This window comes from Pristiophorus japonicus, unplaced genomic scaffold (genome assembly GCF_044704955.1).
Source record: "Pristiophorus japonicus isolate sPriJap1 unplaced genomic scaffold, sPriJap1.hap1 HAP1_SCAFFOLD_1206, whole genome shotgun sequence".
In the NCBI taxonomy this organism is placed as follows: Eukaryota; Metazoa; Chordata; class Chondrichthyes; family Pristiophoridae; genus Pristiophorus; species Pristiophorus japonicus.
This window is the reverse complement of record NW_027250870.1, coordinates 51,163-77,355: the sequence shown is the minus strand read 5'-3', so window position 1 is coordinate 77,355 and position 26,193 is coordinate 51,163. Positions and strand designations below refer to the sequence as shown.

At 49.6% G+C, this 26,193-nt stretch overlaps 1 protein-coding gene across 1 annotated transcript in view; it reads right to left on the bottom strand.

Annotated features, from left to right (window-relative positions):
• The window catches only part of mapk15 (mitogen-activated protein kinase 15), a gene marked incomplete at its 5' end in the record, with an annotated part of 79,906 nt that overhangs the window by 4,620 nt on the left and 49,093 nt on the right, over nucleotides 1-26,193 (bottom strand). Inside the window, 3 exons of the mRNA XM_070870227.1 lie at nucleotides 17,444-17,599; nucleotides 20,576-20,724; nucleotides 25,676-26,021. Coding sequence (XP_070726328.1) covers nucleotides 17,444-17,599; nucleotides 20,576-20,724; nucleotides 25,676-26,021 — 651 coding nt within the window. The remainder of the gene's footprint in view (nucleotides 1-17,443; nucleotides 17,600-20,575; nucleotides 20,725-25,675; nucleotides 26,022-26,193) is intronic.

Here is a 26,193-nt window from a genome sequence, read left to right as displayed (position 1 = left end):
CACGCTAATCTCTTGTGTGGAACTTTGTCAAAAGCCTTTTGAAAGTCTAAATACACCACATCCACTGGTTCTCCCTTATCCACTCTACTAGTTACATCCTCAAAAAATTCTAGAAGATTTATCAAGTATGATTTCCCTTTCATAAATCCATGCTGACGTCAGTCTAACCGGTCTATAATTTCCTGTTTTCTCTCTCCCTCCTTTTTTAAAAAGCGGTGTTACATTAGCTACCCTCCAATCCATAAGAACTGATTCAAAGTCTATAGAATGTTGGAAAATGACCACCAATGCATCCACTATTTCTAGGGCCACTTCCTTAAATACCCTGGGATGCAGATTATCAGGCCCTGGTGATTTATCGGCCTTCAATCCCATCAATTTCCCCAACACAATTTCCTGACTAATAAGGATTTCCTTGAGTTCCTCCTTCTCGCTAGACCCTCGGTCCCCTCGTATTTCCGGAAGGTTATTTGTGTCTTCCTTAGTGAAGACAGAACCAAAGTACATTGCAGAACTAACCAGGGAGCAGGCTCTCTTAGATCTGGTATTATGTAATGAGACAGGATAAATTATCTTGTAGTAAAGGAACCTCTATAAATGAGTGACTATTACATAGTTGAATTTCAAATTCAGTTTGAGGATGAGAAAGTTGGATCTCAAACCAGTGTCCTCAGCTTAAGGTATGAGGGCAGAGTTGGCTAAAGTGGACTGGGAAAATAAATTGATGAGCAGTGACAGACATTTAAGGAGACATTTCATAACTCGCAACAAAAATATATCCCAATAAGTCCATGATCGGATCAGCCATGATGATATTAAATGGCGGAGCAGGCTCGAGGGGCCATATGGCCTACTCCTGTTCCATTTTCTGTTTTTTTTTTTTTAAAAGTAGAAGGAAAGACTGTAACAGAAGGGATCACCATCCGTGGCTAACTAAGGAAATAAGGGAGGGTATCAAATTGAAAACAAGGGCATACAATGTGGCCAAGACTAGTGGGAGGCCAGAGGATTGGGAAACTTTTAAAACCCAGCAAAGAACTAAAAATATAATAAAGAAATTGAAGCTAGATTATGAAAGTAAACTAGCATGAAATATAGAAACAGATACTAAGAGTTTCTATTAGGTACATAAAAAGGAAAAAGTGGCTAAAGTAAATGTTGGTCCCCTGGGGGATGAGACTGGGGAATTAATAATGGGGAACAGGGAAATGGCAGAGACGTTGAACAAATATTTTGTATCAGTCTTCATGGTAAACACATCCCAATAGTGGATAATCACGGAGCTATAGGGAGGGAGGAACTTAATACAATCACTATGACTAAAGTAGTAGTACTTGGTAAAATAATGGGACTAAAAGCCGGACAAGTCCTCCGAACCTGATTGCAGCCACTAAGACTCTCGGATGCAAGCTGAGATAGATTACAACCAATGCATCCACTATCAAAATTCCCTGGATTCTGGGGTGGTCCCAGCGGATTGGAAATCACAAATGTAGCATCCCTATTTAAAAAAGGAGGCAGACAAAAAGCAGGAAACGATAGCGAGACCTGGGGGTATTTGTGCATGAAACAAAACAGAATAGTGTTATGTATTTAACCCTTTGTAATCTGCATCACATCTGACCACCAGAGGGCCCACCTGTTGCCAAGGGAACCAGCATGGTATATAAGCAGGCCGCCTGCACTCTGGAGTCTTATTAAAGGAGCTAAGGTCACACTTGCTCACTGTTCACAGTACTCAGTTTCATCCTTTATTATGAGTGTATCAGATAGTATGCAGATACAGCAAGTGATCAGGAAGGCCAATGGATTCTTGGCCTTTATTGCAAAGGGGAAGTAGTATAAAAGCAGGGCAGTCTTGCTCCAGTTATACAGGGTATTGGTGGGGACACACTTGGAGTACTGCGTGCAGTTTTGGTTTCCATATTTACGAAATGATATACTTGCTTTGGAGGCAGTTCAGAGAAGGTTCACTCGGTTGATTCCGGGGATGCGGGAGTTGACTTATGAGGAAAGGTTGAGTCGGTTGGGCCTCTATTCATTGGAATTCAGAAGAATGAAAGCGATCTTATCAAAACTTATAAGATTATGAGGGGGCTTGACAAGGTGGATGCAGAGAGGATGTTTCCACTGATGGGGAGACTAGAACTAGAGGGCATGATCTTAGAATAAGGGGCCGCCCATTTAATACTGAGATGAGGAGAAATTTATTTTCTCAGGAGGGTTGTAAATCTGTGGAATTTGCTGCCTCAGAGAGCTGTGGAAGCTGGGTCATTGAATAAATTTAAGACAAAAATAGACAGTTTCTTAAACGATAAGGGAATAAGGGGTTATGGGGAGCGGGCAGGGAAGTGGAGCCGAGTACATGATCGGATCAGCCATGATCGTATTAAATGGCGGAGCAGGCTCGAGGGACCGTATGGCCTACTCCTGTTCCTATTTCTTATGTTCTTATGACCAAATCGCCTAACATCTGTGGTTGGGACAATGCTGGAGTCCATTATTAAGGAAGCAGTAGCGGGACATTTCGAAAAGCATGATCCAATCAAGCAGAGTCAGCATGGTTTTATGAAAGGGAAATCACGTTTGACAAAATTGCTGGAGTTCTTTGAGGATGTAACGAGCCGGGTGGATAAGGGGGAACCAGTGGATGTGGTGTATTTGGATTTCCAGAAAGCATTTGATAAGGTGCCACATAAAAGGTCACGGGGTTGGGGGTAATGTATTAGCATGGATAGAGGATTGGTTAACTAACAGAAAACAGAGAGTCGGGATAAATGCGTCATTTTCCAGTTGGCAAACTGTGACTAGTGGGATGCCGCAGGGATCGGTGCTGGGTCCTCAACTATTTACAATCTATATTAATGACTTGGAAAAAGGGACTGAGTGTAATGTAGCCAAGTTTGCTGATGATACAAAAATGGGAGGAAAGCAAAAATCTGCAAAGGGATATAGACAGGCTAAGTGAGTGGGAAATCATTTGGCAGATGGAGAATAATGTGGGAAAATGTGGGGTTATCCACTTTGGCAGAAATAATAGAAAAGCAAATTATAATTTAAATGGAGAAAAATTGCAAAGTACTGCAGTACAGAGAGACCTGGGGATCCTTGTACATGAAACACAAAAAGTTAGTCTGCAGGTACAGCAAGTGATCAGGAAGGCAAATGGAATGTTGGCCTTTATTGCAAGGGGGATAGAGTATAAAAGCAGAGAAGTCTTGCTGCAACTGTACAGGGTGTTGGTGAGGCCACACCTGGAGTACTGCGTGCAGTTTTGGTCTCTGTATTTAAGGAAGGATATACTTGCATTGGAGGCAGTTCAGAGAAGGTTCACGACGTTGATTCCGGAGATGAGAACGTAAGAATTAGGAACAGGAGTAGGCCATCTAGCTCCTCGAGCCTGCTCCGCCATTCAACAAGATCATGGCTGATCTGGCCATGGACTCAGCTCCACTTACCCGCCCGCTCCCCGTAACCCTTAATTCCCTTATTGGTTAAAAATCTATCTATCTGTGACTTGAATACATTCAATGAGCTAGCCTCAACTGCTTCCTTGGGCAGAGAATTCCACAGATTCACAACCCTCTGGGAGAAGAAATTCCTTCTCAACTCGGTTTTAAATTGGCTCCCCCGTATTTTGAGGCTGTGCCCCCTAGTTCTAGTCTCCCCGACCAGTGGAAACAACCTCTCTGCCTCTATCTTGTCTATCCTTTTCATTATTTTAAATGTTTCTATAAGATCACCCCTCATCCTTCTGAATTCCAATGAGTAAAGATCCAGTCTATCAATCTATCATCATAAGGTAACCCCCTCATCTCCAGAATCAGCCTAGTGAATCGTCTCTGTACCCCCTCCAAAGCTAGTATATCCTTCCTTAAGTAAGGTGACCAAAACTGCACGCAGTACTCCAGGTGTGGCCTCACCAATACCCTATACAGTTGCAGCAGGACCTCCCTGCTTTTGTACTCCATCCCTCTCGCAATGAAGGCCAACATTCCATTCGCCTTCCTGATTACCTGCTGCACCTGCAAACTAACTTTTTGGGATTCATGCACAAGGGCCCCCAGGTCACTCTGCACCGCAGCATGTTGTAATTTCTCCCCATTCAAATAATATTCCCTTTTACTGTTTTTTTCCCAAGGTGGATGACCTCACACTTTCCGACATTGTATTCCATCTGCCAAACCTTAGCCCATTCGCTTAACCTATCTAAATCTCTTTGCAGCCTCTCTGTATCCTCCACACAACCCGCTTTCCCACTAATCTTTGTGTCATCTGCAAATTTTGTTACACTACACTCTGCCCCCTCTTCCTGGTCATCTATGTATATTGTAAACAGTTGTTGTCCCAGCACTGATCCCTGTGGCACACCACGAACCACCGATTTCCAACCCGAAAAGGACCCATTTATCCCGACTCTCTGCTTTCTGTTCGCCAGCCAATCCTCTATCCATGCTAATACATTTCCTCTGACTCCGCGTACCTTTATCTTCTTCAGTAACCTTTTGTGTGGCACCTTATCGAATGCCTTTTGGAAATCTAAATACACCACATCCATCGGTACACCTCTATCCACCATGCTCGTTATATCCTCAAAGAATTCCAGTAAGTTAGTTAAACATGATTTCCCTTCATGAATCCATGTTGCGTCTGCTTGATTTCACTATTCCTATCTAGCTGTCCCGCTATTTCTTCCTTAATGATAGCTTCAAGCATTTTCCCCACTACAGATGTTAAACTAACCGGCCTATAGTTACCTGCCTTTTGTCTGCCCCCTTTTTTAAAAAGAGGCATTACATTAGCTGCTTTCCAATCCGCTGGTACCTCCCCAGAGTCCAGAGAATTTTGGTAGATTATAACAAATGCATCTGCTATAACTTCCGCCATCTCTTTTAATACCCTGGGATGCATTCCATCAGGACCAGGGGACTTGTCTACCTTGAGTCCCATTAGCCTGTCCAGCACTACCCCCCTAGTGATAGTGATTGTCTCAAGGTCCTCCTTTCCCACATTCCCGTGACCAGCAATTTTTGGTATGGTTTTTGTGTCTTCCACTGTGAAGACCGAAGCAAAATAATTGTTTAAGGTCTCAGCCATTTCCACATTTCCCATTATTAAATCCCCCTTCTCATCTTCTCAGGGACCAACATTTACTTTAGTCACTCTTTTCTGTTTTACTATCTGTTTTTATGTTTTGCGCAAGTTTACCTTCGTAATCTATCTTTCCTTTCTTTATTGCTTTTTTAGTCATTCTTTGCTGTTGTTTAAAATTTTCCCAATCTTCTAGTTTCCCACTAACCTTGGCCACCTTATACGCATTGGTCTTTGATTTGATACTCTCCTTTATTTCCTTGGTTAACCACGGCTGGTTATCCCTTCTCTTACCACCCTTCTTTTTCACTGGAATATATTGTTGTTGCGCACTATGAAAGAGCTCCTTTAAAGTCCTCCACTGTTCCTCAATTGTGCCACCGTTTAGTCTGTGTTTCCAGTCTACTTTAGCCAACTCTGCCCTCATCCCTTTGTTTAAGCATAGTATGCTCGTTTCTGACACAACTTCCTCACCCTCAATCTGTATTACAAATTCAACCATACTGTGATCACTCATTCCGAGAGGATCTTTTACTCGGAGATCGTTTATTTTTCCTCTTTAATCAGTATTATGGCAGCAGGAGATAAGAGCAAAGAATTGCCTACAACTGATAAAGGCGGGCGGGCACCACCTGAGGTTTCCTCGAACAGTTGAAAGAATACATAGAGCAACAATTCGACTTATCTAAAACCTGTATTAAGATCGAACAAAAGTACGGAACCGCCAAAGGACAATGGTCCTTGGACGAGATCAAAAGGGTCTGGGGAAAAATGACCCGTATGAAAAATAAAGAGCGAATCCGATGGTCCCTAGCGGTTATGGGCCAGATTAGAAACCGGAATGAAATTATAATGCGTTCCCAACATGATGGAGAACTGACCAGTACAAAGGATCAATTGCAAGCAGTTTGTGCACAGCTGCGACAGAAAAAGCTTGAACTTGGAAAGCTGGAAGCGGAAGTTAAAGATCTTAAAGGTGAAATTAAAGAATGGAAAAAATCATTCGGTCAAGAGACAGTAATAGGAAAAGGAAAATGTATCGGTCAATTCCCAGGATACCCATGTTTGGATAAATTAAAAGCACAAACCCAAAGACACGACCGAGGAATAGATACGGTTTCTGAATCCTCCGACAATACAGTGTCGGAGGATGAAGAAGAATTAGGGGTGCGCTTTGCCCCGTTTAAAAAAAGACGAGTTGTGGTCAAATCAGAAGAGACTGCGGATGAGGACGGAACCAAAAAAACGAGGAAAAGGGTGTATGCAGAATATTTAGTTCATGATCCGGCAGACCCAGAGAAAATTGATAAATAGTCCAAGGAGTTGCCCAATCCAAAGAAAGGGGGAGTGAAAATGTGAGACCAATTAGACCGCTTAAGAAATATATATCAACTTCATCCCTGGGACTGAGTGCAAATTTTGACCATAATGGTGCCAAAAACACAGGGAAGAAAATTGCACGACAAGGTAGATGAAGCTTTGGGGCAGAATGAGCAAGAATTAGACGCAGGGTGGGAGGCGATTAAACACTGGCTGCAAGCCTTCAGTCCAGCGAAGACAGACTGGGGAAAAATTGCAGCCTGCCAACAGAAAGGAACAGAGGAGGTCCTGGAGTATGACGAGCGGTTTAGATGCACGTGGCTAGAACATTCGGGTATGAATAATACGGATGAGGAAATGGATGAACAAGTGTTTGGACCCCTGAAAGCAGCTTTCGTGGCAGGTCTAAAGCCAGAACTGTCCAACATACTTAAGGTAGTGTTACCGGACTGGGAAGGTAGAGGAACTACCTTTGCAGCATTGGTGGATCGATGTAACCAATTAGATCGGGATGTGGGAGCTAAAGTCCGAACTGTACAGGCTGTGGGATGGAAATCCCAGGATTCCGATAAACAGTCATTCGGAAAATTACCCGGAAAATGTCATTATTGTGGGAAAGAAGGTCACTGGGCCAAGACGTGCAGGGCAAAACAGCAAGGTCGTGGCTGGGGAAAAGGACGCAGCCAGGGATACAATTCAGCCAACAAACCAGGCTTGTCACAAGATAACGACCTCATAGAAGCATTTAAGCGACTGACAATACAACAACAGAAGGAGTTACTTGGGATAGCAAAAAACGATTAGAGCCCACCCTGGCCCCGCTCCTCGCACTAATACAACAAAGGGGAAATGGGCTATATATAACTGTGAGGGTGGGCGATAAGGATGTGGACTGTCTTTTAGACACAGGGCGGAATTAACATGCTTACCCCTACAATATGGAGACTTTTTGCCGTTGGATGGTACAGCCTATGGAGTTGGGGGCCATAAAATGGAAATTAAAAGGACAACACCGGTACTTATAGGGCTGGGTCCACATGAACAAACCACGCCGGTCTGGATAGGCCCAGTAGATCAACCCCTTTTGGGAATGGACGTTCTAATCCAAGTAGATTCATCGTTGCATTTCGAGGATGGTCAGGTGACATGGTCAATTAGAACTTTGAAGAAAGAAGAATTTAAGGAACATCCGATATGGGCTAAAGATAAGAACGATTGTGGCCTACTCCAGATGGAGCCTGCGTCATTTACCGGGACCAAGCCTCCATGCACTAAACAGTATCCCATCAGTCCAACTGCCATCGTGGGAATCTTACCGGTTATTTCAGCAATTGGAGAAACAAGGGGGGCTTATTAAAACGCACAGCCCCTCCAATAGCCCCGTGTGGCTAGTACAGAAATCTAATGAGACTTGGCGTTTGACTGTCGATTATAGGAAAACTAATCAATGTATTGATCAAAAAGCTCCTTTGGTCGCAGATCCCTCCACCATTTTTAATGCCCTCAAACCGGAACATAAATATTTCTCGGTTATAGATATGGTCAACGGATTTTGGTCGGTGCCTCTGGCACCGGAGGTTCGACAGTGGTTTGCTTCCAAGGACAACAGTATACTTGGACCCGGTTACCGCAGTGTTTCCACAACAGCCCTACAGTATTCCACATGGCTTTACAAAGCCATTTGCGAGAATTACCTCCCCTGTCATCCAATATGTAGACGATATCCTGCTAGCTTCAAACACGGAAGAACAGCATGTACAAGATTTACGAGCTTTGCTGGATCACCTTCGGCTGAAAGGACATAAAGCCAGCATCGACAAAGCACAAATATCCCAAGAAGAGGTTGTATACCTGGGACAAAAGATTTCACAAGGAAAGAGAGAACTTACCCAGGATAGAACTGCAGCCATTCGGGCTGCTGAAAAACCCACCACTATTCAGGAACTAAGGTCTTTTTTGGGATTGTGTAACTTTAACAAAAATTGGATTGACTCCTTCACACAGCTTGCTCAGCCACTGAATGATATTTTAAAGGGGAAACGTGCCTCTAAAGAAGCCATCACCCTCAGTAAGGAACAGCAAGAGGCCTTCCTGAGTTTGAAAAAGGCTTTGTGTTCAGCACCGGCTCTGGGAATCCCCGACAGTGGTAAGCCATTTACCCTGTTTGTCCATGAGAAAGAAGGATATATGACAGCTATACTGACACAAGAACATGGGGATCGGCAAAGACCTATTGGCTATTATTCGGCAAAACTGGATGCGGTAGCCCTCGGATGGGGAAGTTGCCTAAGGGCCATGGAAGCTACATGTCGAGCGGTAATGATCACTGCGGGTCTAGTCCTCGACCAAAAGCTGATTGTCAAGTGTCCCCACACCGTACATGCTTTGCTGTCTATGAATAGAATGTCTCAGGTGACAGCAGCTAGATGGACTCGCTGGACAGCAGTTTTGGAAGCTCCTAATCTCCATATCGTCCGGGCCAGCCCGGTTAATCCCACAACTATGCTCCCGATGTCAGAATCGAGGGAGCAAGAGGGGGGAGAATGTGAAGAGCATGACTGCGTGGAGATTTTAAAAGAAACAGAAGAAGCAGCCTTAGCAGCAGAGGAGCCTCTGCACAACCCAGACCTCATCCTGTTTACAGATGGTTCCTCCTTTGTTGACAATGGTACCAGAAAAGCAGGATGGGCAGTTACAACCTTATATGAGGTAGTGGCAAAAGGATGTTTACCCTCAGGAACGTCAGCACAACAGGCTGAGTTACGGGCCCTGTCAGAAGCATGTCGAATAGCAGGAGGACAGACAGCTAATGTCTACACAGATTCGCGTTATGCTTTTGGAGTCGCTCACGACTTTGGTCTGTTATGGCGGAAAAGAGCATTCCTCACTGCTGCTGGTACACCTATCTGAAATGGAAAAGAAGTTCGAGACTTACTGGAGGCCATACAATTACCTCAGGAAGTGTCCATCCTGAAGTGTAAGGCCCATACCAAGGAAAATACCACAGAAGCACAGGGAAATGCCCTAGCCGACCAGGCAGCTAAAGATGCCGCCTCACAGGGCGTTCCTCCAGAACAACCAACACAGATGTGCAGATTGAAAGCACTCAGGACTCTGACACGAGACCTTCAAACAATGCAAGGCGAGTGCTCCAGAGAGGAAAAATGGACATGGATCGAGGCAGGAATTAAGCTATGTGAAGATGGTGTCTGGAGACAAAGAGTTACCGACAAGCCAGTCGCGCCACAAGCACTTATGCCTTTTTTAGCCCAACAGATCCACTCGTGGGGACACTTGGCCTCACAACAGATGACGGCACGGTTCCAGAAAAGCTGGTGGGGTCGGGGATTTAAAAAAACATGCCCAGCTGGTAACAGACCGCTGTGTGGTCTGCCAGAAAAATAATTCTGGACCCATCACAGTAATGTCCCAACTGAGGCCCCCTGCCCCTGTCGGACCGTTCCAGCATCTGCAGGTTGATTATATATCTCTTCCTTCATGCCAAGGATACACTAACATTCTTGTCATGGTCGACAGATTCTCTAGATGGGTAGAAGCTGTCCCAACTAAAAGAGCCACAACCAATCACACTGCAAAGGTCTTGTGTAAAGATTACATTCCCCGATGGGGAGTCCCGAGTAGCATTGACTCAGATCAGGGAACACACTTCACAGGTGCTGTCTGCCAAGAAGTCTGTAGGTTACTGAACATTACGTGGGATTTACACTGTCCTCATCATCCACAATCATCAGGACAAGTAGAGCGAATGAATCGAACTCTGAAACAATGGCTTGCCAAATATCACCAAGAAGGAACACCATGGCCCCAGGCACTACCAATAGTGCTATGTAGCATTAGGGCAACCCCGAACAGAACTACAGGTCTCAGGCCATTTGAAATTATAACAGGAAGACCCATGTCGCTGCCAGGAACTATCGATTTACGGAAAACTGATGTTCACTTAATGAGTGACACTTTGTTATCATACTGTCAGAACTTAACCAATGCTATTAGTTCTGTTTCCCGACAGGTATCGGCAGCTTGGGGTAATCCACCCGAAGGAGGACACGACATCATCCCGGGAGTCTGGGTGTATGTGAAAAAGTTGCATAAAGAAGCTTTGGGTGCCAAGTGGGAGGGACCTTATCAAGTGTTATTGACCACCCAGGCAGCTGTTAAAGTCCAAGGAAAGAAAGCCTGGATCCACGCTTCACACGTTAAACGAGCACCCGTAACTGAAGCTGAAATCTAATAAGGACAATTACTTTTTACCAAAATGTATAAATTTACTCTATTACTGATTCTAGGCATAGGCCTACTTCTTACTAGCCGACCCTCTGCACCAAAGGGAAATAGTAGAGTACCAAGGGAATTACATGTAAATACCTTTTTATATATGTCATACAGTTATGCCAAACAAGGTAACATTTCTAGTTGTTGGGTGTGTGCGCATATTCCTATTCACTCAAAGGGAGGGATTCCCTTGAGGCCCTTGAATATCTCGGAAATGGCTGAGTGGATAATTAATCAAAACAAAACAGGCAATGCGTTTCAGGATACGGAAAACTGGGCACGTAAATGGAAGTCAGCAGGTTACAATCTGACTACCTTTGAAGGGGGATACCAACCATGCTACAATAATTCCAAACGGCCCCCATTTTTTGTTATCACTAATACAACGGGAATAGGAAGACCGGGGGAATCGGTCTGTCTGATTAGAAACATCAAAGGAGGCCAAAATATGGGGTAAAGTAACTGCTCCCGGAATTATAATATAATCAAGCCACGGAACCGTCCAAACTGGGCCGATGTGGGAATTTTTAACGTAACGGGGATTCTGAATAAAACAGATGTTAAAGCCTGGACAGGCCCCGGAGTGTTGCTGACAAAGAAACAGCTAACATTCATTGCATATAATGGCACCTATTGGGTGTGTGGCCACAAGGCCTACCCTTGGCTGCCCCAGAATTGGATGGGATCCTGCTATTTAGCCTACATTGTGCCTTATATGTATCATATAAAGTCACTGTCGGAACATTTACACCGTCCTAAGAGAGCTATCACAGAAACAGAGAGGTTCTTTGCCATTCTGATCCCCAGGTATGGGACCGCCAGACTGGCAAGGGAATCCATTAACATGGCATCCGTTGTGGAACGGGTAGCCAATGTATCCTCAGAGGCCCTAGTTAAAATCAATGCAGAAATGGTAGCAATCCGCACAGTAGCCCTACAGAATAGACTGGCCCTTGATTACATCCTGGCTGAAAAGGGAGGTACTTGCGCCCTACTCGGAACTGAGTGTTGCACATATATCCCAGATAGCTCCGAAGAAATTACCCACTTAGCGGAGCATATCCAAAAGGAGGTAGAAAAACTTAAGCAACCCCCATCATTCACTTTGTGGAGTGGAGCCACTGAATGGCTCGGTTCAATAGGAACTTCATTGGTGGAAGGTTTAATTCTATTTGTTGTAATTATTTTACTTTTATATTGTTTGTTTATGTTGATTAAATGTTGTTGCGACCAGGTGGCTGTAGCTGCTGTCCCGCAGGTGAGACACCTTGCAGGTCCCAGCAGACCGTCTGTACGTGGCACAGGGGTATGTTATGCTTCAGGAGAGGTTGTTTACTGGTTGAATTAAGATATTGATTTGGATTAAATTGGAATAAGGTTAATTAACCTACTAAAACCCGACTTCCATTGTGGCCACGATGGAATTCGGGTTGGTGTAAATTTGTGTAGAAGCTACTAGTCTGGACATGTGGCGAAACACATCAACAAATTTGAGAAGGAAACTCTATTAACATGTATGAAATTATTTTGTAGAATGTTTGACCAGTGATACCTGATGTTTTATGATCCAGTTTGTGAAAGAATCAAAGGGGGGATTGATAGATAATTCAAGCTCTGCAGCCTGGCTGCAGTTTTGAGAAAACACAGACCACATTGCATTAAGTCATCAATCAACTTGACATTTTAGGACCTTTGGTATCGAGCCAATTAAAGGGTAACAGTATATCAATTGAGCCAATAAGGTCAAAGAAGGAGAATTATTTTCTGTAAACTGATCCAAGTATAAGAACAGCCATTTTGGCCATTTAGTCTCAGAAGGTCAAAGGCCTGGCTTAAAACCAGAAGCTTGTTGCAGCTGCCAGAATAAAGTTATGTTAAAACGACAACCGGAGTTTGCATTTCATTGAAAATTAAGAGATCTAACACGCGCTGTAAATTTCTATGTTTCTACTGATATCTTCCTGCAGTTTACAGCTTTCTTCTTCATTATCAACCACACAGCCGATTTTAGTATAATCTGCACACTTCTGAATCATACCCCCAACGTTCAAGACTCAATCATCATCATCATAGGCAGTCCCTCGAAATCGAGGAAGACTTGCTTCCATTCCCAAAGTGAGTTCTTTGATGGCTGAACAGTCCGATACGAGAGCCACAGACCCTGTTACAGGTGGGACAGACATTGGTCGGGGGAAGGGGTGGGTGGGGCTGGTTTGCTGAGCGCTCCTTCCGCTGCCTGCGCTTGACCTCTTCACGCTCTTTGCGTTGAGACTCGAAGAACTCAACACCCTCCCGGATGGACTTTCTCCACCTCGGGCGGTCTGCGGCCAGGGTCTCCCAGGTGTCAGTGGTGATGTCGTACTTTACCAGGGAGGCTTTGAGGGTATCCTTATAACGTTTCCGGTGTCCTCCTTTGGCTCGTTTACCATGAAGGAGCTCCGCATAAAGCATTTGCTTCGGGAGTCTCGTATCTGGCATGCGAACTATGTGGCCTGCCCAGCGAAGCTGATCGAGTGTGGTCAGTGCTTCAATGCTGGGGATGTTGGCCTGGTCGAGGACACTGATGTTGGTGCGTCTGTCCTCCCAGGGGATTTGCAGGATCTTGCGGAGACATCGTTGGTGATATATCTCCAGCGACTTGAGGTGCCTTCTATACATGGTCCATGCCTCAGATCCATACAGGAGGGTGGGTATTACTACAGCCCCATAGACCATGAGCTTGGTGGTGGATTTGAGGGCCTGGTCTTCAGACACTCTTTTCCTCAGACGGCCGAAGGCTGCGCTGGCGCACTGGAGGCGATGCTGAATCTCTGCATCAATGTCTGCCTTTGTTGATAAGAGGCTCCCGAGGTATGGGAAATGAACCACGTTGTCCAGGGTCGCCCGTGGATCTTGATGACTGGGGGGCAGTGCTGTGCGGCGAGGACAGGCTACTGGAGGACCTTTGGCTTACGGATGTTAAGCAATAGTAGATCAAAATGCTTTCATATGCCTCAGTGGATACATTGACTATATCCTGGAGTTCAGCCTCTGTATGTGCGCAGATGCAGGCGTCGTCCGTGTACTGTAGCTCAACGACAGAGGTTGGGGTGATCTTGGATCTGGCCTGGAGAGGGCGAAGGTTAAACAGCTTCCCACTGGTTCTGTAGTTTAGTTCCACTCCAGCGGGGAGCTTGTTGACTGAGGTAGAGCATGGTGGCGGGGAAGATTGAGAAGAGGGTTGGGGCGATGACGCAGCTCTGTTTGATCCTGGTCTGGACGTGGATTGGGTCTGTGATGGATCCGTTGGTAAGGATCACGGCCTGCATTGTGTCGCGGAGCAGGCGAAGGATGGTGACGAACTTTTGGGGGCATCCGACACGGAGGAGGACGCTCCATAGACCCTCACGGTCGACAGTGTCAAAGGCCTTTGTAAGATCGAAAAAGACCCTGTATAAGGGCTGGTGCTGCTCCCTGCATTTTTCCTGCAGCTGTCGTGCTGCAAAGATCATGTTTGTTGTGTCCCGGAGGGGACGAAATCCGCACTGTGACTCCGGGAGGAGCTCCTCGGCCACAGGGAGAAGACGGTTGAGGAGAACTCTAGCGACAACTTTCCCAGTGGCTGATAGCAGGGAGATTCTCCTGTAATTACCGCAGTCAGACTTGTCCCCTTTTTAAAGATGGTCACAATCACTGCATCTCTGAGATCTCCCGGCATGCTCTCCTCCCTCTAGATGAGAGAGATGAGGTCATGTATCTGTGCTAAATGCCCACAGCGCTTGGTCTGCCCTCCAGGCCTCTATAACCAGTGCCTGTGAAGAGACACTTGGTCACTCGACCAGAAAACATCAGGACTGGTTTGATGAAAATGATCAGGAGATCAAAGAACTAATAGATCGCAAGCACAAAGCATTTCTGAGCCTCAAGCAACAGCCCAACTCAGAAGCTGCAAAACAACATTACAGACGGCTCAAGGCTCAGGTCCAACAAAACCCCAGGACCTAAAGAGCAGGTGATGGATGGAGAAAGCACAGGAGATACAACAACTGGTCGACTGCCACGATATGCGAGGATTCTTCACTGCAGTCAAGGCCACCTACGGTCCAAACTCCCAAGGCCTCACCCCACTCCTGGCCAAGAATGGGGAAACACTCATCAAGGACACCGAGGCTGTCAGGGCCCGATGGAAGGAGCACTTTGAAGATCTCCTCAATCGAGACTCTGCCTTTGACTCGAGTGTTCTCGACTCCATCCCGCAGCATGCGACCCGTCACCAACTCAGTGAAACTCCAACGTTGCACGAGGTCGGCAAAGCCACAAAACAGCTGAAGAACAACAAGGCTACGGGTGCGGATGGATTCCTTGCTGAGGCGCTAAAATATGCCGGGGAGGCACTGTTGGCGCGGATACATTCAAGACGAAATCATTGATATATACCACAAAAAGCAAGGGACCCAGTACTGAGCCCTGCAGAACCCCACTGGTACAGTCTTCCAGTCACAGAAACACCCATCAACCATTACCCTTTGCTTTTTGTCTCTGAGCCCGTTTTGGATTCAACTTGCCACTTTGCCCTGGATCCCATGGGTTTTTACTTTTATGACCAGTCTGCCATGTGGGACCTTATCAACAGCTTTGCTAAAGTCCATATACACTACATCGTATACTCTGCCCTCATCGACCCTCCTGGTTACCTCCTAGAAAAATTCAATCAGTTTCGTCAAACACGACCTTCTCTTAACAAATCCGTGCTGACTGTCCCTAATTAATCCGTGTCTTTCTAAATGAAGATTTTAGACACTGACACAATCTTGGACACTGCGTGTAATTCCATTCTGTATTCAGTAGAGCCTAGCTAGCACCGAGTTACTCTAATATATTAAACTACATTTCAGCCTGCAACCATTGAAAGAGTTCATATCTACCCAAGTAAATAGGTGCTAGCATTAACCATCCTATCATAGACATACTGATGGAGTGAAGTTAACTCATTTATGTCTGAATTCATTCTCGGTAACTCCAGCAACACATTAGTTCATTGATTCGATGACCTACAGCCTTCCTGCTCACATTTGTGTTTCATATTCGGTATGTGGGCGTCGCTGGCAAGGCCGGCATTTATTGCCCATCCCTAATTGCCCCTTGAGAAGGTGGTGGTGAGCCGCCTTCTTGAACTGCTGCAGTCCGTGTGGTGAAGGTGCTCCCACAGTGCTGTTAGGGAGGGAGTTCCAGGATTGTGACCCAGCGACGATGAAGGAACGGCCGATATATTTGTCCTGCTTTTTGTGGACAGGACATACCCGGGCAGTTTTCCACATTGTCAGATAGATAACAGCTTGGCTAGAGGTGCGGCTAGTTCTGGAGCACAAGTCTTCAGCACGACAGCCGAGATGTTGTCAAGGCCTTTCGCCTTTGCTGTATCCAGTGCGCTCAGCCCTTTCTTGAGGTCCGTTGAGAGAATCAATGGTTTGCTTTGTCTAACTATTAATATATTTTGGGCTGGGTAACTTGAAACAGCTCAACAAGCTAAACTTTCAGCATCAAATAATCCCAAGGAAGGACTCCAACCCTGTTCTCTGAATGCATTTCAAAGATTGGGGCAAAGATTAATCACAGGTAGAGGCTGGTGGCAGGGTTGGGCCCCATTATAGAAACAACATTCAATTCACACAGTAAGGGCAGTGTAGATACTATGGGGAGAGTGGGGCAGTGGGATTGATACAGAGCCACGGGGAGAGAGCGGGGCAGTGGGATTAGTTTGAGGTTTGATACAGGGCTATGGGGAGAGAGCGGGGCAGTGGGATTAGTTTGGGGATTGATACAGGGCTATGGGGGGGAGAGCGGGGCAGTGGGATTAGTTTGGGGATTGATACAGGACTATGGGGGGGAGAGCGGGGCAGTGGGATTAGTTTGGGGATTGATACAGGACTATGGGGAGAGATTGGGGCAGTGGGATTAGTTTGGGATTGATACAGGACTATGGGGAGAGATTGGGGCAGTGGGATTAGTTTGGGATTGATACAGGACTATGGGGAGAGATTGGGGCAGTGGGATTAGTTTGGGATTGATACAGGACTATGGGGAGAGATTGGGGCAGTGGGATTAGTTTGGGATTGATACAGGGCTATGGGGAGAGAGCGGGGCAGTGGGATTAGTTTGAGGTTTGATACAGGGCTATGGGGAGAGAGCGGGGCAGTGGGATTAGTTTGGGGATTGATACAGGGCTATGGGGGGGGAGAGCGGGGCAGTGGGATTAGTTTGGGGATTGATACAGGACTATGGGGGGGAGAGCGGGGCAGTGGGATTAGTTTGGGGATTGATACAGGACTATGGGGAGAGATTGGGGCAGTGGGATTAGTTTGGGATTGATACAGGACTATGGGGAGAGATTGGGGCAGTGGGATTAGTTTGGGATTGATACAGGACTATGGGGAGAGATTGGGGCAGTGGGATTAGTTTGGGATTGATACAGGGCAGTGGGGAGAGAGCGGGGCAGTGGGATTAGTTTGGGATTGATACAGTTTGATGGGGAGAGAGCGGGGCAGTGGGATTAGTTTGGGATTGATACAGGGCTATGGGGAGAGAGCGGGGCAGTGGGATTAGTTTGGGATTGATATAGTTTGATGGGGAGAGAGCGGGGCAGTGGGATTAGTTTGGGATTGATACAGTTTGATGGGAAGAGAGTGGGGCAGTGGGATTAGTTTGGGATTGACACAGGGCTGTCCCGTACCCGACGGCCCTCCTGTCCTGTGACACTCACCAGTGGAGCGCAGGATATGGCTATTCCCATTCCTCGATGTCGAATTTCCTTCCTAGTCAGGATGTTGTTGACGGAAGCCCGATGATGGTGGGACACAGGACGGGCCCAGCCGATTGGAGCCGGCTTGGTGCCGTGTGACTCTGGGTTTAGGAGACCCTGGCAGGGCGGAAAAAGAATAGAGTGTTGGTGCCTGAACTCCAACTCTGCTCATTATACTGAGAACAGAATGCAGTGTGCGCACAGAGAGAGAGAAGGCGAGAAAAGGCAAGAGAAAGCGAGAGAGAGTGGGGGGGGCTGGGGGGAGAAGAGGAGGGGCGGGGGGGTAGAGGAGGAGAGGGGCGGGGAGAGGAGAGGAGGGGCGGGGGGGGAGAGGAGAGGAGGGGCGGGGGTGGAGAGGAGAGGAGGGGCGGGGGTGGAGAGGAGAGGAGGGGCGGGGGTGGAGAGGGGGAGAGGAGAGGAGGGGCGGGGGGGGAGAGGGGGAGAGGAGAGGAGGGGCGGGGGGGGAGAGGAGAGGAGGGGCGGGGGGGGAGAGGAGAGGAGGGGCGGGGGTGGAGAGGGGGAGAGGAGAGGAGGGGCGGGGGGGGAGAGGAGAGGAGGGGCGGGGGTGGAGAGGAGAGGATGGGCGGGGGGGGAGAGGAGAGGATGGGCGGGGGGGGAGAGGAGAGGAGGGGCGGGGGGGGAGAGGAGAGGAGGGGCGGGGGGGGAGAGGAGAGGAGGGGCGGGGGGGGAGAGGAGAGGAGGGGCGGGGGGGGAGAGGAGAGGAGGGGCGGGGGGGGAGAGGAGAGGAGGGGCGGGGGGGGAGAGGAGAGGAGGGGCGGGGGGGGAGAGGAGAGGAGGGGCGGGGGGGGAGAGGAGAGGAGGGGCGGGGGGGGAGAGGAGAGGAGGGGCGGGGGGGGAGAGGAGAGGAGGGGCGGGGGGGAGAGAGGAGAGGAGGGGCGGGGGGGGGAGAGGAGAGGAGGGGCGGGGGGGGGAGAGGAGAGGAGGGGCGGGGGGGGGAGAGGAGAGGAGGGGCGGGGGGGAGAGGAGAGGAGGGGCGGGGGGGGAGAGGAGAGGAGGGGCGGGGGGGGAGAGGAGAGGAGGGGCGGGGGGGGAGAGGAGAGGAGGGGCGGGGATGGAGAGGAGAGGAGGGGCGGGGATGGAGAGGAGAGGAGGGGCGGGGATGGAGAGGAGAGGAGGGGCGGGGGGGGAGAGGAGGGGCGGGGGGGGAGAGGGGGAGAGGAGAGGAGGGGCGGGGGGGGAGAGGGGGAGAGGAGAGGAGGGGCGGGGGTGGAGAGGAGAGGAGGGGCGGGGGGGGAGAGGAGGGGCGGGGGGGGAGAGGAGAGGAGGGGCGGGGGTGGAGAGGAGAGGAGGGGCGGGGGGGGAGAGGAGAGGAGGGGCGGGGGGGGAAGAGGAGGGGAGGGGCGGGGGGGAGAGGAGGGCCGGGGGGGGGGAAGAGGAGAGGAGGGGCGGGGGGGGGGGGGGGGAGAGGAGAGGAGGGGCGGGGGGGGAGAGGAGAGGAGGGGCGGGGGGGGGAGAGGAGAGGAGGGGCGGGGGGGGAAGAGGAGAGGAGGGGCGGGGGGGGAGAGGAGAGGAGGGGCGGGGGGGGAGAGGAGAGGAGGGGCGGGGGGGGAGAGGAGAGGAGGGGCGGGGGGGGAGAGGAGAGGAGGGGCGGGGGGGGGGAGAGGAGGGGCGGGGGGGGGAGAGGAGAGGAGGGGGGGGAGAGGAGAGGAGGGGGGGGGGGGAGGGGAGAGGAGAGGAGGGGCGGGGGGGGAAGAGGAGAGGAGGGGCGGGGGGGGAAGAGGAGAGGAGGGGCGGGGGGGGAGAGGAGAGGAGGGGCGGGGGGGAGAGGAGAGAGGAGGGGCGGGGGGGGGGGGAGAGGAGAGGAGGGGCGGGGGGGGGGGGGAGAGGAGAGGAGGGGCGGGGGGGGGGGGGGAGAGGAGAGGAGGGGCGGGGGGGGGGGGGAGAGGAGAGGAGGGGCGGGGGGGGGGGGGGAGAGGAGAGGAGGGGCGGGGGGGGGAGAGGAGCGGGGGGAGAGGAGGGGCGGGGGGGGGGAGAGGAGGGGCGGGGGGGGGAGAGGAGGGGCGGGGGGGGAGAGGAGGGGCGGGGGGGGGAGAGGAGGGGCGGGGGGGGGGAGAGGAGGGGCGGGGGGGGGAGAGGAGGGGCGGGGGGGGAGAGGAGGGGCGGGGGGGAGAGGAGGGGCGGGGGGGGAGAGGAGGGGCGGGGGGGGGAGAGGAGGGGCGGGGGGGGGGGAGAGGAGAGGAGGGGCGGGGGGGGGGAGGGAGGAGAGGAGAGGAGGGGCGGGGGGGGAGAGGAGAAGAGGGGGGGAGAGGAGAGGAGGGGAGGGGGGGAGAGGAGAGGAGGGGAGGGGGGAGAGGAGAGGAGGGGCGGGGGGGGAGAGGAGAGGAGGGGCGGGGGGGGAGAGGAGAGGAGGGGCGGGGGGGGAGAGGAGAGGAGGGGCGGGGGGGGAGAGGAGAGGAGGGGCGGGGGGAGAGGAGAGGAGGGGCGGGGGGGAGAGGAGAGGAGGGGCGGGGGGGGAGAGGAGAGGAGAGGAGAGGAGGGGCGGGGGGGGAAGAGAGGAGAGGAGGGGCGGGGGGGGAAGAGAGGAGAGGAGGGGCGGGGGGGAAGAGAGGAGAGGAGGGGCGGGGGGGGAAGAGAGGAGAGGAGGGGCGGAGAGGAGGGGCGGAGGGGCGGAGAGGAGGGGCGGGGGGGAGAGGAGAGGAGAGGAGGGGCGGGGAGAGGAGAGGAGAGGAGGGGCGGGGGGGGAGAGGAGAGGAGAGGAGAGGAGGGGCGGGGCGGGGAGAGGAGAGGAGGGGCGGGGGGGAGAGGAGAGGAGAGGAGGGGCGGGGGGGGAGAGGAGAGGAGAGGAGAGGAGGGGCGGGGCGGGGAGAGGAGAGGAGGGGCGGGGGGGAGAGGAGAGGAGGGGCGGGGAGAGGAGAGGAGGGGCGGGGAGAGGAGAGGAGGGGCTGGGGGGGGGGAGAGGAGAGGAGGGGCTGGGGGGGGGAAGAGGAGAGGAGGGGCTGGGGGGGGGGGAAGAGGAGAGGAGGGGCGGGGAGAGGAGGAGAAGGAGCCGGAGGAAGGACCGGGGGGAGAGTGCGGGTTGCAGTGGTGGGGAAGGGAATGTGAGGGAGGGAGTTGGAGACACAGGGGACTCACAGTTGCAGTGTGCCTTGCCTCACCACCCTGCTGCTGTGTACTGCAGTGATCCATTGGTCCGTGAGCATCACCCGCTCGGTTTGCTGGGAATACCCGGTAGTGATGGGACACAGCGGGAGTGAGGGTCTCTCTCCTCCCGACCACATCATCTGTAGAGAGAAAGAGAAAGTGAGAGAGACAGAGAGCAAGGGCGTACGGGGGGGTTGGGCGGCCGAGGGGGAAGGTAGAGAGGGGGAGTGAGCGACCACACTGGGACTGGGGTCCTGGCAAATCAAATAACTCAGGCTGTAGAGAGGGCTTTAAACTGAATTGTGAGGCGCGAGGGTTCAGGTGAGCAGAAATGTGAAAAGTCACAGAATAAGGCGGTGGCAAGAGAGCAGGGTAGCACTGGAGGGAATGAAAACCAGAGCGTGCCAGGAAGGGACTGAATGTATAAACATAACCGTGAATCAGAAATTGTGGTCACAGCAGGAAAAAATGGGAAAAAAACAAATTTAAAAGCTCTTTATCTGAATGCACGAAGCATTTATAACAAAATAGATGAGTTCACGGCACAAATGGGTATGATCTGATCGCCATTACAGAGACGTGGTTGCAAGGCGACCAAGCCTGGGAACTGAATATTCAGTGGTATTTGACAATTCGGGAAGACAAACAGAAAGGAAAAGGAGGTAGGGTAGCACTGTAAATCAAGGATGGGATCAGTGTGTTACTGAGAAACGATATTGGCTCAGAAGATCACGATGTTGAATCAGCTTGGGTGGAGATAAGGAATAATAAGAGGAAAAAGTCGTTGGAGGGTGTAGTCTATAGGCGCCCTAACAGTAGCTACACGTTTGGACGGAGTATAAATTAAGAAATAATGCAGGCTTGTAATAAAGGAACGGCAATAATCATGGGCCTGATAGTCTGCATCCCAGAGTACTTAAGGAAGTGGCCCTAGACATAGTGGATGCATTGGTGATCATTTTCCAACAGTTTATCGACTCTGGATCGGTTCCTATGTACTGGAGGGTAGCGAATGTAAAACCACTTTTTAAGAAAGGATGGAAGAGAGAAAATGGGTAATTAGCCTGACATCAGTAGTGGGGAAAATGTTGGAATCAATTATTAAGGATGAAATAGCAGTGCATTTGGAAAGCAGTGACAGGATCGGTCCAAGTCAGCATGGATTTATGAAAGGGAAATCATGCTTGACAAATCTTCTAGAATTTTTTTGAGGAAGTAACTGGCAGGGTGGACAAGGGAAAACCAGTGGATGTGGTGTATTTGGACTTTCAAAAGGCTTTTGACAAGGTCCTACACAAGAGATTGGTGTGCAAAATTAAAGCACATGTTATTGGGGGTAATGTACTGACGTGGATAGGGAACTGGTTGGCAGGTAGGAAGCAGAGAGTCGGGAAAAACGGGTCCTTTTCAGAATGGTAGGCAGTGACTAGTGGGGTGCCACAGGGCTCAGTGCTGGGTCCCCAGCTCTTTACATTACACATTCATGATTTGGATGAAGGAATTGAGTGTAATAACTCCAAGTTTGCAGATGACACTAAGCTGGGTGGCGGTGTGAGCTGTGAGGAGGACGCTAAAAGGCTGCAGGGTGACTTGGACAGGTTAGGTGAGTGGGCAAACGCAGTATAATGTGGATAAATGTGAGGTTATCCACTTTGGTGGCAAAAACATGAAGGCAGAATATTACCTGAATGGCGGCAGATTAGGAAAAGGGGAGGTGCAACGAGACCTGGGTGTCATGGTACATCAGTCATTGAAAGTTGACATGCAGGTACAGCAGGCGGTGAAGAAGGCAAATGGTATGTTGGCCTTCATAGCTAGAGGATTTGAGTATAGGAGCAGGGAGGTCTTACTGCAGTTGTACAGGGCCTTGGTGAGGCCTCACCTGGAATATTGTGTTCAGTTTTGGTCTCCTAATCTGAGGAAGGACGTTCTTGCTATTGAGGGAGTGCAGCGAAGGTTCACCAGACTGATTCCCGGGATGGCAGGACTGACATATGAGGAGAGACTGGATCGACTGGGCCTGTATTCTCTGGAGTTTAGAAGGATGAGAGGGGATCTCATAGAAACATAAGATTCTAACGAGACTGGACAGGTTAGATGCAGGAAGAATGTTCCCGATGTTGGGGAAGTCCAGAACCAGGGACATAGTCTAAGGATAAGGGGTAGGCCATTTAGGACTGAGATGAGGAGAAACTTCTTCACTCAGAGTTGTTAACCTGTGGAATTCCCTACCACAGAGAGTTGTTGATGCCAGTTCATTGGATATATTCAAGAGGGAGTTGGATATGGCCCTTACGGCTAAAGGAATCAAAGGGTATGGAGAGAAAGCAGGAAAGGGGTACTGAGGGAATGATCAGCCATGATTTTATTGAATGGCGGTGCAGGCTCGAAGGGCCGAATGGCCTACTCCTGCACCTATTTTCTATGGGCGATTTTTATATTCATATTGATTGGACAAAGCAAATTGGCCAGTGTAGCCTTGAGGAAGAGTTCAGAGAGTGTATCCGGGATAGTTTCCTTGAACAGTACATTGCTGAACCTACAAGGGAGCAGGCTATCTTAGATCTGGGACTGTGTAATGAGGCAGGATTAATAAATGATCTTGTAGTAGAGGATCCTCTCGGAATGAGTGACCATAACAGGTTGAATTTCACATTCAGTTGGAGGATGAGAAAGTTGGTTCTCAAACCAGTGTTCTAAGCTTAAATAAAGGAGACTACAAGGTATGAGGGCAGAGTTGGCTAAAGTGGACTGGGAAAATAGTCTAAAGTATGGGATGGTTGATGAGCAGTGACAGACAGTTAAGGAGATATTTCATAACTCGCAATAAAAATATTTCCCAATGAGAAGGAAAGACAGTAAGAGAAGGGATCACCATCCGTGGCTAACTAAGGAAATAAGGGAGGGTATCAAATTGAAAACAAGGGCATACAATGTGGCCAAGACTAGTGTGAGGCCAGAGAATTGGGAAACTTTTAAAACCCAGCAAAGAACGACAAAAAAAAATGAAAAACAGAGGGAAGATAGCTTATGAAAGTAAACTAGCATGAAATTTTTTTTTTTTTTTAAAAGATAGCAAGAGTTTCGACAGGTACTGAAGAGGGAAATTACAAATCTTTAAAATAGTAAAGCATTCGGCCATTTTAAAACTGAGCGAACATATTTTAAAGTGGAACCTTCAGACTGTGGGAACATTCCACAAGAAAGCAAAACTTTCCAGTTCGCAGACCAAAGCCCTTGGGAGGCAAGAGAAAGATAACATAGAAACTGAACTGAATAACAAGATAAGGATAGGATAGAAATAAACAACCGTAACCATATGCGGAATTACCATTTAAGGCATGTATAAGCCAGATTGGAGGAAGCGCTGTACTAATCAATCATGTATTAATCAATTATCATGTATTAATTGTAACTTGCATAATTACGTAATGACTTAATCTGAAATTGTATAACGGACAATGCCTCCAGTCATTTCGCTGAGCGTTCCGTACGGAATAGCTCCCTTGCCAGCTTGTATTAATTAATAAAACTGCATTTACTTTAAGGCTAATGGACTCCGAGTGGTGGTTTGAAGTTAACCCTTACAACTAGGTACATAAAAAGGAAAAGAGTGGCTAAAGTAAATGTTGGTCTGCTGGAGGATGAGACTGGGGAATTAATAATGGGGAACAGCGAAATGGCAGAGACGTTGAACAAATATTTTGTATCGGTCTTCAGTGGATAATTATGGGGCTATAGGGAAGGAGGAACTTAATACCATCACTATCACCAATGAAGTAGTGCTCGGTGAAATAATGGGACTAAAGGCAGACAAATCCCCTGGACCCGATGGCTTACTTCCAGAAGTAGCGGCAGAGATAGTGGATGCATTGGTTGTAATTTACCAAAATTCCCTGGATTCTGGGGCGGTCCCAGCGGATTGGAAAACCGCAAATGTAACGCCCCTATTTAAAAAAGGAGGCAGACAAAAAGCAGGAAACTATAGACCAGTTCGCCCAGCATCTGTGGTTGGGGAAATGCTGGAGTCCATTATTAAGGAAGCAGTAGTGGGACATTTGGTAAAGCATGATACAGCCAAGCCGACTCAGCATGGTTTTATGAAAGGGAGTTAGGATGCAGGTACAGCAAGTGATCAGGATTGTAAGGGCGATAGAGTGTAAAGGCAGAGAAGTCTTGCTACAACTGTACAGGGTATTGGTGAGGCCACACCTGGAGTATTGCGTGCAGTTTTGGTCTCCGTATTTAAGGAAGGATATACTTGCATTGGAGGCTGTTCAGAGAAGGTTCACGAGGTTGATTCCGGAGATGAGGGGGTTGACTTACGAAGATAGGTGGAGTAGGTTGGGCCTATACACATTGGAGTTCAGAAGAATGAGTGGTGGTATTATCGAAACCTATAAAGGTAATGAGGGGGCTCGACAAGGTGGATGCAGAGAGGATATTTCCACTCATAGGGGAAACTAAAACTAGGGGACATAGTCTCAGAATAAGGGACCGCCCATTTAAAACTGAGATTAGGAAGAATTTCTCAGAACCGTGTATGTTTCAATCAGATCACCTCTCATTTTTCTAAACTGCAGAATATAGGCGCAATCTACACAATCTCTTGTGGGAATGTGTCCAGTCTGTACCCACACCATCTCTTTCAAGGCTTCCCATTACTCATGTACTATTTTACTTCCCAGTCTCTCACTGCAATCCACAGACCCTGTTCAACTCACAATCATGTGCCCTTCTCCAGTGGAGTATTTCTCCAATTGTTGACCCTTGTCTATAACAATTCTAAACCCATTGATATTCTCCTTACTGTTCCCCAAATGCCCTCCCACTGAAACAGGTTGCACCTGCCCCTCTTCATTCCCCTCATCGACATCCAGCACTGCTCCCTGCCTCGTGCAGATGGAAACATACTGATTAAATAACGCCTCCCCACACCTTTCAGGAATGCCCATCATCGCTCTTTGCTGTGTCTCTCTCCCAGTCGACGTTGGAGAATTGATGTGTCGGTGAACAGCAGAATGTGATAAACTGAGACCCGTAAGAGTAAGAGCTGAGGCCTGGAGCAAGCCGTGGGCCCCTTGTACTCACTCTGGGAGGCTCCGTACGTTAAGGTGCTGTGAGTTATTGGGTTGTACGAGCTGAGATTCGCAGTGGGAGGACCGAGCACCCTTTCCCCGTGTGGAACAGGCCGAGCAGCTCCCTCTGCTGTCCGTTCTTCCAGCTCAGAGTCTCGCGATGGTTTCACCGGGTCCGCCGACGGCTTCACCGGGTCCGCCGACGGCTTCACCGGGTCCGCCGACGGCTTCACCGGGTCCGCCGACGGCTTCACCGGGTCCGCCGACGGCTTCACCGGGTCCGCCGACGGCTTCACCGGGTCCGGTCCCCTCAGCAAACGTCTCTGGAGGCGAACATTCAGCTTCCTCTCCAGAATCATCTGAACAAGAGTAAAAAACCTCACCGTTATCATCAGTACAATGTACCCACTGCCCCCCACTGCCCCCCACCACCACTGCCCCCCCCCCACCGCCCCCCCCACACCGCCCCTCCCCCACCACCCGCCCCCCCCACTGCCCCCCCCACTGCCCCCCCACCACCACTGCCCCCAC